This window comes from Acomys minous (assembly GCF_964271855.1).
Source record: "Acomys minous genome assembly, chromosome: 16".
In the NCBI taxonomy this organism is placed as follows: Eukaryota; Metazoa; Chordata; class Mammalia; order Rodentia; family Muridae; genus Acomys; species Acomys minous.
Window position 1 is genome coordinate 78,293,893 of NC_140498.1, and position 12,350 is coordinate 78,306,242.

At 46.8% G+C, this 12,350-nt stretch overlaps 1 protein-coding gene across 1 annotated transcript in view; it reads left to right on the top strand.

The window, feature by feature from the left end:
* Positions 1–12,350, top strand: part of GALNT17 (polypeptide N-acetylgalactosaminyltransferase 17) — a 431,830-nt gene that overhangs the window by 230,894 nt on the left and 188,586 nt on the right. The window contains exons 4-5 of the mRNA XM_084762556.1: positions 2,783–2,957; positions 6,075–6,272. Coding sequence (XP_084618682.1) covers positions 2,783–2,957; positions 6,075–6,272 — 373 coding nt within the window. The remainder of the gene's footprint in view (positions 1–2,782; positions 2,958–6,074; positions 6,273–12,350) is intronic.

The following is a 12,350-nucleotide window of genomic DNA, read 5'->3' on the forward strand; positions in this document are numbered from 1 at the left end:
AGAGAGTCTGGGTACCACGGACGGGGAGTCTGGGTAGAATTCTGTGCTAATGTCCTCCCTGGTTAGTTTGTACCCTTCTCACTTCCAGTTTACACTCCCCGGGCCTGGATGACAGCTGTGGCTTTTATTACTAAGGAGCAGATGAGTCTCCCTGGCTTGTCCGCCGCCCAACTCCCCAAAACACTGCTTATCAAAACCTTCAGCCACACAAGGATTCCCAAATGGCACCTGGCCAATTTAGTATCGAATTTCTTCCAGTCCTGGAAGGTAAACATTTATCTCTGCAGAAATAGGTTTTTGTTTTCTTCTTTGAGTTTGTCTTGAGGGGGGAATAACTTACACAAAGTGTTATTCTTACTTCCCCCCCCCCACAGTGTTGGGGATTGAACCAGGATTCTACCACTGAGTGACACCCCCCCAGCCCTTTCTTATTTGTGTGCATGTGTGTGCATGCATGTGTGCTGCTTGTGCATTTGTGCATGTGTGCATATGTGTGTGTGTCATATGCATGCACATGTGCTCCTATGGAGGCCTGAGTGGAGGCCAGAGGTTGATGGTGAGCATCTTCTTTAATCACTTTCCACTTTAATCACTAGAAACAGGTTCTCTCAGTAATCCTGGAGCTAGGCTGGCAGCCGAGAAGCCCCAGGGATCTTTCAGTCTCCACTCTCCCCACCTAATATTGAGTTTACCAGCTCATGCCACCACACCTGGCTTTCCATAGGTGCCGGAGAGCCAATCTTGAGTCCTCTTGCCTGTACAGCGAGCAGTTTACCACCAGCCACCTCCCCAGCCCCATTTCTTTCTCAGAAGCTATTTTCAAATGAATAGTGTTTAGCCCATCGCCACTGGCAGAACTTCCTGTTGGCCATCTTATTAACTGTTTTCCGGTGGGCTTATCACTCTTTGCTCAGGCGAAAGAGTTCACCAGCCCTGTAGTGATCTATTTTTCTGTGTAAATGTGTGCCATAACAGTGAATGTACACACACACACACACACACACACACACACACACACACACATCTAATTTTATGCCATCCTCCTTAATACTCCTGCTCCAAATAGTTTCTCGCTATGGCTGGCTGAGGCACTTTCATCTGTGGCCATTTTTTTTTCTTGTCACCTCTGACATGGTTTCCCCCGGCTACCTGCACAATTCTGAAGTTCCCATTCACATTTCTTAAAACTGCATGGAGGAAAAGAAGAGAAACAAGAATAATTGTGAGAGGCCAAGAGATGGCTCACAGGTAAAGGAGCTTGCCAGAAAGAGTGACAACCTGAGCTTACTCCTCAGGACCCATATGGTGGAAAGAGAGAAGCCCCTTCCTCTACAGACACACCACGGCACACATTGGGATGGGGAAGGGTTAGCATCTGAGCAGGCGAGTTTGATGCTGTGGGCAGGAGGACCGTGCATAGACCTCTTCTCCTCCCACCATCCCAGCCCTTGCCTGACAGGAATTTCCAATGGCTCTCCATCTTTTCTTGATTCTCCCTGTTCATCTGAACACATCATTCTTTCTTCTTCCAGGCACCACATGGGTGTATCTTTAAGGAACAAAACCCATGACACAGAGAGGCCAGCTCCTAGTATGATGACAACTCATGCCTTTAAGTCGGTAAATGCTGATGTATATCCTAAAGATGGGAAGAATATGCACAGTATGTGCAAAGGAATTTTTCGAAGCCTTTGCAGCAAAGCCACATAAAAGAGCCATGTACAGTGGTACGCTCCCCTAACTCCAGGACAGAAAAAGCAGAGACAGGAGAATCCCTGGGGCTCCTTGGCTGGCCTGCCTAGCTGAATCAGTAAGATCCAGGTTCAGTGAGAGATTCCGTCTTTAAAAACAAACAAACAGGGGCAGCGGTGCGCACCTTTGATCTCAGCACTAAGGGAGGCAGAGGCTGGCTTCTCGACGAGGACGGTATTGAGTTCTCCTTGGCTTTTCTACAACTTCCTTTTCATCCTTTGTTAGTTATTTTCCTTGTGGCTATGGCAAAATGCCGGAAGAAAGCAACTTAAGGAACAAAGGGTTTGTTCTGGCTCACAGTTTAAGGGTACACAGTCCATCACATCAGAGAAGGTGGTGGCGGGGGGGGGGGGGGGGGAGAGGCAACCAACCAGTCACATTTTGTCTGCAGTCAGGAAGCAGAGATGGGTGAGTGCTGACACTCAATTCGCCTTCTCTTTTTTTTATTCAGTCCAGGACCACAGCCCATACACAGTGTCATCCACATTCAGTATGGGACTTCCCACCCCACCTCATCCAACCTAATCCTGAGACATCCCTCCTAGATGATTCTAGATCCTGCCCAGCTGCCAATCAATGTTAGCTATCCACGTGTGTCATAGCACAGAGGTCTTAGATTCATGTATGGAGATGTGTTCTAACTTCCTAACTTCTAAAAGTTAAAATTCCTCATGTGCCGACTTTTTTTTTTCCCTTCAGAGAACTTTCTTTAAAGACCTGTATGTATCTTGGTGTTTTATTATGTTTCTTTTCAATAGTTCTATATATGTATGTTCGTATATGTTTGTGTGAATATGTACGGGTGTGCGCAGATGTCCATAGAGGCCAGTAGAGAGCACCAGATCTTCTGGAGCTGGAGTTGCAGGCAGTTTTAATCCTCCTGTGTAGATGCTGGGAACGGAACTCTGGCACTCTCCATGAGATGTCAGTACTCTTTGCTACCAAACATCTACCCAACCTCATCACAGTGTCTGGAGGTACAGATGTGAGGTGACTTATTCATGCGTTTCTTGCATTTTGTCATTTACAGAGGAGCTGAAAGCCCCCTTGGAAGAGTATGTCCACAAACGCTACCCTGGGCTGGTGAAGGTGGTACGCAATCAAAAGAGAGAGGGCCTGATCCGAGCACGCATCGAGGGCTGGAAGGCGGCCACTGGCCAGGTCACTGGCTTTTTTGATGCTCACGTGGAATTCACTGCTGGCTGGTAGGTCATGAGCTAAAACTTAGTGCTCCGTAAGGGATTAATCTGGGAGGTGGGATATTCTGTCTGGGTTTTTTTGGTTGTTGTTTGTTTGTTTGTTTGTTTGTTTGTACCTCCTGGGACGACTGGAAGAATGGGGATGGTTAGTGAGAAGGCCGTCAGGATAAAGTGAGAAAGCAAGAAAGTAAGTCATTGGCTGGCTTTCTAGACACTGTGCTACTGTTATCATCAATGTATCAGCCACTTTTCTCCTTGCTGCATCAAAAAGTAGCTGACTAAAGCAATGTTACAAAAGAAAGAAACAAACTTTAGCTCACAGTTTGAGGGTGAACAGTCCGTCATGGCGGGTGAAGACATGATAGCCGGAGAGCTATATTTTAAAAGAGCAGAAAAAGCCAGCCTTCTTCCTGGGAAAAAAACGAGGAATGGCTTCTCAGGACAGGTGGCATTAGATCTAAGGTTCTTGGTGGCTCTGCTTTCTGCTGGCTGCCAGGGGCATCCCCCAGTAGGAGTCTCTCCAGGGAAGATGTGAGGGAGAAAGCTGGAGAAGCCGAGGAGAATAATTTCCCTCTGGCTTCCACCTCCACCATGTGTGTAAAAAGTATCGAAGGCAGTCAGCGGCCCAGGGTGTATTTTATTGCTCATTTTAAGTAGAAAGATGAGCTGAGCCAACAGGTAATTCAATAGCTGCAAATGAAAAGAGATTGTTGCAGGCTGTAAGTTCTCATTATTCTTCCAAAGAGCACAAAGAAATGGGATTTTCCACTTGACTCTTTTCCAAAGTCTACGCTCTGGTCCGAGCTGCAAGATTAATGCCTCGGCTTATGCGAGCCATCTTTAGCTTCTGGGATGTGGGAACTGACTCCTTCCTGTGATCTGGCCTCACAGACACACAGTGGCCTCACCATCTGCTTTGGGCTAAGCCAGCCAGAGCCGGTTCATGCTGGCTGCAGCCTTGGAGGAAGAGGCACAGCTGAGAGTCCCAGATCTGCCGACTTTGGATTTAATTAGTTCCGAGCCTTCCGCTGCGGACCAATCGGATCTTTTTAAAGCAATCAATTAGGTAATCAATTAAAACAACAAAAAATTAGTCGCACCCACACAAAGAAACTAATGAAACTGCTTATTAAATCCAGCACAGGAATGGCCTTTTTTGCGGGGATAGGAAATTTAGTCCCAGCAGAAAGAAAAAAAGCATCAGCAACAAGAGGTGGCAGACAGCGCTCCGAGGGGGAAACCGTACAGAACTGCCAATCATACAGAGTTGGGAACAGTGTGTGTGATAAAAAGGCTTGGAGAGATGGCCCAGCATGCACTACTAGTCTTACAGAAGACCTGAGTTTGGTTTCCCAGAATCTGTACCAGGTGGCTCACAACTACCTGGAGCTCCTCCAGGGAGCTGACCCTCCGAGGGTACTGCTTTCACATGCACATATCTAGACAAGGGCACATACATAAATAAAAAATAAATCCTCGTGGAGGGAAGAAGCTTGAAGGTTTGGCTCTTTCTAGGGATAAGCCTCCACATTAATTCTCCCACCAAACTTCTCCTGTTCGCACAGGCTGCACTGTTGTGATTTGGTATACGTGAAGGCTTGAGAGGCATACCACACACTTGAAAACTCATGCAGAGGGTCCACGGATATGGATCCATCGGTAGATTGCTTTTCTAAGATGCACAGCGTCCTGGGTTCCATCCCCCAGTATAAACCCGGCATTTAGGTTAGAAGCTGATGTATGCCTCTAATCCCAGCATTTAGTAGATATTAAGTGGGAGTAGGGTAGGGTGGCATTGGCAGTTGTAGGACAACTTGGGCTACACAGGAATTCAGGGCCAGCCCGGGCAACTTAACAGAAGAGTTTTAAAACAAAAAACCACAACTGGATGAAGGATGTGGTTTGATCGGGAGGGTGCTTGCCTAGCACGCAGGAGGACCTGGGTTCGATGCCCAGCCCCACATAAACCGGCTGTGGCTGTGAGTGCTTGTCATGGCAGCACGGGGGAGTGGAGGCAGGAGGATGAGGAGTTCAGGTTCCTTCGCCTCTGCACAGCCAAGATTGAGGCCAGGCTGGGATACGCAAGAGCCAGTCTCAAAACAGAGTGGCAGCGATCGATCCATGAGGTGAGATAGTTAAACAAGGTCTTCAAAGGCCTCAGAGACACACAGAATACGGCATTTAAAGATGCTTTTATAATCCTAAAGTTTCTTTGACAACAAGATAAGTTAACTCCTGACAATAGGCAGCCGACCTCAAAGAAGATGATGAGCATCAAAGAGCCTCCTCATGGAGTTGGCATCAAATGTGGCAAACCAGCCACTGGGCAAAATGTCCTCATTCCCTGCCACAGACAGAATTCTGCCTAAAAATGGGCCTCTTAGATTGAGGCACAGTTCACGACCTCACTCTGCCAAGGCAGGGTAAGCAAGTCCTCAATCGTCCTTGCTTTGTGAATAAGTCTGGCAGAGATATTGGGCCAGAAGGCTGAAGATGAGGCTCCAGCGTCATAGAGAGTGTTGGGTGACTGTTCAGGCTATAAACTGTCTTGGTAAATTTGTTCATTTTGGAAGCTGCTAACCTGCACTGCTGGTTCACTCAGGAATTTAAGTTTTATTCCTTCTCAAGTCTCTGAGGGGTGTTGAAGACCAGACAGTTTAGTTTTACAATCCAGTTCAGTTGGTTAGGGGATAAGATCTTTTTAGATCAAGATAAAGGAGTTAAGTTAACAGAGATAAGAAATGATAGATATTGAATTACATTCAGAAATTTAGACCCAACAAGACAGGAAAGATGGTTACTTCAAGTTTGACAAATACAAATAGCCAAATCACTATGAATGTAACATTTATAGAATTCATCATTGCCACGTGGTTCTCCCTGCTGTATGTAGTTTCTTTTATACATCTGTAATAAAATAAATTTATATGAAAAAAAAAACCTATATGGCAGTCACATGCTCCTACTTCGGAAGGTCATGTGCCTTAGGGTGCCTCGGTTTCCTTCTGAGTTCGAGCCTTTGAATTTGCTTCATTTTGGGAGTGGTTTTAAGGAGTCTTCTGGCTGATGGCGCATGCGTGTACCAGGAGAGAGAGATCTGATTGTGAATTCTCTGCTCTGCAGGGCTGAGCCGGTTCTGTCCCGCATCCAGGAAAACCGGAAGCGGGTTATCCTCCCGTCCATCGACAACATCAAACAGGACAACTTCGAAGTGCAGCGCTACGAGAACTCCGCCCACGGGTACAGCTGGGAGCTGTGGTGCATGTACATCAGTCCCCCGAAAGACTGGTGGGACGCTGGAGACCCTTCTCTCCCCATCAGGTCTGTGACAAGTAAGCTCTGGCAGGGCTCGTAAAAAAGCTGCTGAGCAATGAGACCCCAAACCCATCACAGAAGGGGTGGCCGGAGAGACCGGGCAAAGGCTGGTGCAGTGGCGTGCAAACAGCTCCCTGGGGAACGGTGGTGTCTTAGGACCATAATTCCTTGCTGAGGAATGCAATTGCTTTTTATTGCAGCAGCTACAGTTCTTAGGCGCCGCTCTCATATGGCTGCTATGAAAGTTTGAAATTGGTAATAATACAATTTTTTTCATCGTTCCGGTGTTACATAGCTTCACAATCTGAGCTTACCTGCCCTCGGATAACCTGTCTGAAAATACTATCTCAACCTCTCCGCTCAACATCTGTAATATGATCACATCTGCAAATATTTATTTCCTACAATGCCATAGTCACAGGTTCTGGAAATTGGGCTATGTCACATGGCAGGGGGCAGCATAATTCTACCGAGTGCCAAACTGATGATGATGATGATGGTTATTATTGTTGTTATTATTATTTATTATTATTGTTATTATTATTTATTAGAGGAGGGGGTGTACCTGTGCCACAGCACACATGTGGAGATCAGAGGACAGCTTTATGGAGTCAGTTTTCTCCTTTCACCCTTATGTGGATTCTGGGGATCAAAGTTAGGGTGTCAGTCTTGCATAACCAGCACCTCTCTTTGCTGAACCACCTTGTCAGTCCCAAATTGACTGTCTGACTCTGTGTGTGTGTGTGTGTGTGTGTGTGTGTGTGTGTCACATCAGAGGATGTCACTTCAATCATTCCTCAGGGTGGCACTCACTGGCATGGAACATGGCCAGGTATGCCAGGCTAGCTGGCTAGCGAACCTCCAGAAGTGCACCTGTGTACGTCTCCCATGACGTCATTACTGGGATTACACACACATGCTGTGGTGCGGGGCTTTTATGTGGGATCATGCCTTTTGTGAGATGAACACTTTACTCACCGAGCCATCTTCCCAGCCCCCGACTCTTAAATGAGTATTAATTATGTCTTCCGTCATTAGAAGTGGGAAGGACAGCTTCTCCCAGCCTATCTTTTGCACAACTTTTTTTCTGAATCAAGAAGGAAGCACAGAACAGGGGTAAGAACTTTGTATAAGAAGGTGTGTGTTCTGCCTTGGTTTACACATTTGTCATAAACAAAATCTATTAGTTTTTTTTTAACTCCTATGACAAATATCTGAGAAAAGCAACTTAAGATGTATATGGCCTCACTATGTAGCTCTAGCTGCCCTGAAACTCACTCTGTAGACCAGGCTGACCTCAAACTTACAGGGATTCATCTGCCTTTGCCTCCTAAATGCTGGGATTATCGGCATGTGCCATGATGCCTGGGTATAAAACAGGATTTATTTCAACTCATAGTTTCAGAGGTGAGTCCATTGAGATGGGAAGAGCATGGTAGCTCACATCACAGAGCCAAGAAGCAGAGAGGCAGAGAGAGAGAGAGAGAGAGAGAGAGAGAGAGAGAGAGAGAGAGAGAGAGAGACTGAGACTTCTCTCTGGAATGCCTTCACATTCAGAGATGTACTTTAGTAATCTAGGTGCCTCTCTATCCAAGGAATTTGACAAGCAAGGTTGACCACCTATTCTACTTAGCTTTAACTGTCAGCTTGACACAGCCAGGAGTCATCTGAGAAGAGAGTCTCGGTTGAGGGATTGCCCAGGTCAGCTTGGCCCATGGATGTATCTGTGGGACACTGTCTTGATTGTTAGTGTATGGAGGAGGAGCCAGGCCACTGTGGGTGGCACCATTCCCTGAGCAGGTAGTCCCTGGGGTGCATAAGCACGGGCCATTGAGAACGCCAGTAAACAGCATTCTCTCAGGTTTTTACTTCAGGTTCCTACTGGAGTTTCTACCTGACTTCCCCTAGTGATGGACTGTGACGTAGAAGCATGAGACAAGGAAACCCTGTCCTCCCCTAAGTTGCTTTTGGCTGGAATATTTTAATACAGGCAGAAAAAGAAAGCAGGGAACACCATCGCACTCAGACAAAAGTCTTGAGAAGTCTTCTGACTTTCCTTCTCAAACTGAAAGCTGAAAAGTTGCCTGAGAGTAGAGCAACTACCGAGCAGATTCGAAACCCAAGGAAGGTGGCCTTGGAGTGCCGTCTCAAAGGAAGCAATGTTGTATCCTAATCCAAGTGTTGCTACAGTGTCTGCAGTGACCCCCTCAGCTGTCTGCAAGTCATAGTGTCGACTCATCACTGAGGTGTTATCTGCCAGCCAAGGCATGACCCACGGAGATATTTATAAAAATACCCCAATGACCTTCAGAACATAAAGACGTTACGTTTCACAGTTTAGTCATGTGATCCTTCCTCTCTAGTGTCCTTCTGACCCAGAGAGAGGCTGGTCTCCAGCTGTGATTGAAAGAATGGGAGTAATCCCAGCACTCTGGGAGGCAGAGACAGGCGGATCTCTGTGAGTTCGAGGCCAGCCTGGTCTACAAATCGAGTCCAGGACAGTCAAGGCTACATAGAGAGACCTTGTCTCAGGGGTGGGGGTGGGGGGTGGGAGTGGCAATGGGCAGAAGGAGGTTGAACTGGTCACTGTGAGGAACTTTGATGGCTGTGTACCTTTGTGTGTGTGATGCGGAACGAGCTCTCTACTGCTAGCCCTTCGCTGGGTTATTCCAGATAAGTGGTCTCCCTCTCAGCCATGCCCTCCCTGTAAGATTCTAGGCAAGTGTTTCTCCTGAGCCATGCCCTCAGCTCCACAAAGGAGGATTCTCAGAAGAGCTCTCCTGAGGAGTCTAGTCAGGCTTTCTTACACTGAGCCAAGCCTCTTGCCCCTCAATGGACATTTCCTCTACCTCTGAGCCACACCTGCAGTCCCTCAGTGAAGGATTCTAAGCAAAAAAGTACCGCTATACCCTTTAGCCTAGGTGGAATGGCCAACCGACATTGGCCAGTCTGAGTAGGAAGGCTCTGGGTGAAACAATAGCGTGAACCTCATAAGTCGCTGTCACATTACCAGATGATTAATATGCCCTTTAAAGACTCAAGAACACAGAGTTGCGATCCTGATCCATTAACATTACACGAATCTCTGATGTGCAGAACGGCTGCATGCACCAGTGGTCTCCTCGTCATCAAAGAGCATCTTTACTTACCAGACACTTAATTTGTTAATGGTTGATGGGGAGATTTAATTGTCGGAAAGGAGTTTTATGGGCCTTCTGATATTATTAAGCTGATATAATGTGCTTTCTTAATCACGAGGACATGGTAATTTCTCTTCCATCCAGCGATGCCAAGATGTTAGTGGTTATGACTGTACTCCATTGAAGGGTACAGGGAGCCTGTTGGATTCCAAATAGCATAGACTAGGGGAAGCTTTGGATACTAAACTTCCTGGTAGGAGATATAACATAAGTTTCTCCCTGGGAACTGGAGGGATGATGCAGAAGTTAAGAATGCTCGCTGCTCTATCAGAGGACCCGGGCCCAGCTCCCAGAATCCACGTTGGGCAACATGCAACCACTTGTAACTCCAGCTTTGAGAAGTCCAGTGCCCTCTAGTGGCCTCCATGGATACTGCACTCATGTGCATAAATCACAGACACACATACGTGCATGTAAATAAAAACAATAAAACTTTAAAGAAGTTTGGCTTTAAGGGAACATAGTCCTTTTTTATTTTTATTTTCCTTTTGTTTTGATGTTGAGCACAGAAGCTAGGGTTTCCTGGGGCTCCACGCCTGAGCTACATCACAGCCCTTTCATATTATATTCCTCCTTTTTATCTGTGGACAGGGTCTTTCTGAGTTACATATGAGGTCCGGTCTCATAAATAACCAGAAAAAGAATGAGGGCTGGGGAGACGCCAGTAAAGGACCTTCCATGCAAGTGTGAGCACCTGACTTCTATCCTTAGAACCCATGGAAGGAAAAAAAAAGCTCATTTTGTTGGTTTGGGTTTGTAATCCCAATGCTGGGAAGGAGGGAGTAGACGGATTCCTGGGGCTCAGTGACACAGGCCAGCCTAGGCAAACTTACAAGCTCCATGCTTCGTGAGAGACCTTGTCTTAAAACACAAGGTGAGTGGTATCATGAAGGACGCCTGAGGTAGACCTCTAGCCTCCACATGCATGAACACACACACACACACACACACACACACACACACATACACACATACACACACATACACACACACACACATACACACACATATACACACATACACATACACACACACATACACACACACACACACACACACACACACACACATGCACGCACGCACGCGCACACACAGACATGAATTGAATGCAATCCTTTTGAATGAATAAATCTAGTTTGTCTTAACATTATATGCATGTATATAAAACAAGGGTGGAGAGGAACATGTATCTTGCCTTGAGGGCACTAGGTGAGGTGCACCATGAATCTATAAATGCCCGGCTGATTCCAGCAACTGTGTGCTAGAACTCTGAGCTTAGCATCTGCTGATCTGAGCATCTCTTTCCAGCTGTGAGACCCCACAGCTCTCACCAGCGGAGGACCAGAGACGTACGGTGTTGTGATATCTGAAGGGAGAATTTCACTGCACCTAGCTTTTGGAGCCCAGTCTGAACAGCACACCAGGCATCTTCTGTGGGTTGACAGTGGGACCTCCCTGCTCTGTGTTAGGTGACCTTGTAATTAGTGACACTGCTCGTTAATAACCAATTCAAGATGATGAGTAACAATTAGCAATCCTTAATCCAACATATAATTTGATGATAAATTATAAGGTATGAGAGTGTCAGAGCCTGTGAGAGTCGTTTAGTTGAAAGAATTGCCTTGGAAGTGCATAGCTGCTGAGATTTCACATTCCGAGTGGAGATATATATGTAAGCGGAGAAGGCTACTCTTCCGTCCCGAGGGGAACGTGACAAGCTTACACAAGAGAAAAGCTTTAAGTGACAAAACAGGCCTTTATATATATATACATATATAAAGGCTTTAAAATAGACGTCTTTTTCTATGTATCAGCATATATATTTTAGGCATTAACTATGCTCAGCTTTATGGTAGGTACTTCCACGGGGACAGTCCTGGTTAAGTGACATAATTCTTACCCTGAGGGAGCTTGCAGACTGAGCTGGGGAGATGGCTCAGTGTGGGCAAGTGCTTGCTGTGCAAGCACGAAGATCTGAGTGTTAACCTCAGACCTGGCCTGATGATGTAGGCTTACAATCCCAGAGCTGGTGGAAACAAGGCAGGAAGATCCCTAGGTCTTGCTGGCTGGCCAGCTCAGCCAAACTGGGGGGACTCTAGGTTAGTGGGAGAGCCTGTCTCATGCAAACAAGGTGGACAGCACTTAAGAAATAAAATGTGAACTCGGCCTCTGGTCACCGTACAGACATGCTCACATACGCATCTGTGTAAAACTGTGCCTCTGTGTAAACCTGCATATATGCCTTCCTCCCTCCCCTTTCCCTCCCTCCCCCTCCCTCCCTCTCTCTCCCTCCCTCCTTTCCTCCCTCCCTCTCTCTCTCTCTCTCTCTCTCTCTCTCTCTCTCTCTCTCTCTCTCTCGATCTTCTCACTCACTTGCTTCCACTTTCTGCTTTTTTCTCTTTGCCTCTCCCTTTCTCTGTCTCTCTCCTTCCATCTTGCATGTACTTGTGCACTGAAGTTCTTTCTCTCTTTCCCTTTATCTATCTTCCTTTCTCCTCTCCTCCTCCTCTTCCTCCTCCTCCTCTTTCTTCCCTGCCTCCCTTTCCCTTCCCCCCACTTCCTGGCCACCACGGAAGTGAGCAGTTTTCTCCGCCATGCCCTTCCACCATCTGTTCTTTCTCACCACTGCCTAAAAGCTACAGGCCCAGCCCCAACCATAAGCCAAAAGTTCTGAAACTGCACCAGAATCAATCTTTCATCCTTTTTATTTGTTTGTTTGTTTGTTTGTTTTCTGGTTCTTCAAGACAGGGTGTCTCTGTGTAGCTCTGGCTGTCCTGGACCTCACTCTGTAGACCAGGCTGGGCTCTGAACTCAGAGATCCAGCTGCCGCTGCCTCCTGGGCGCTGGGGTTAAAGGTTTGTGCCACTACACCTGCATGCAAATC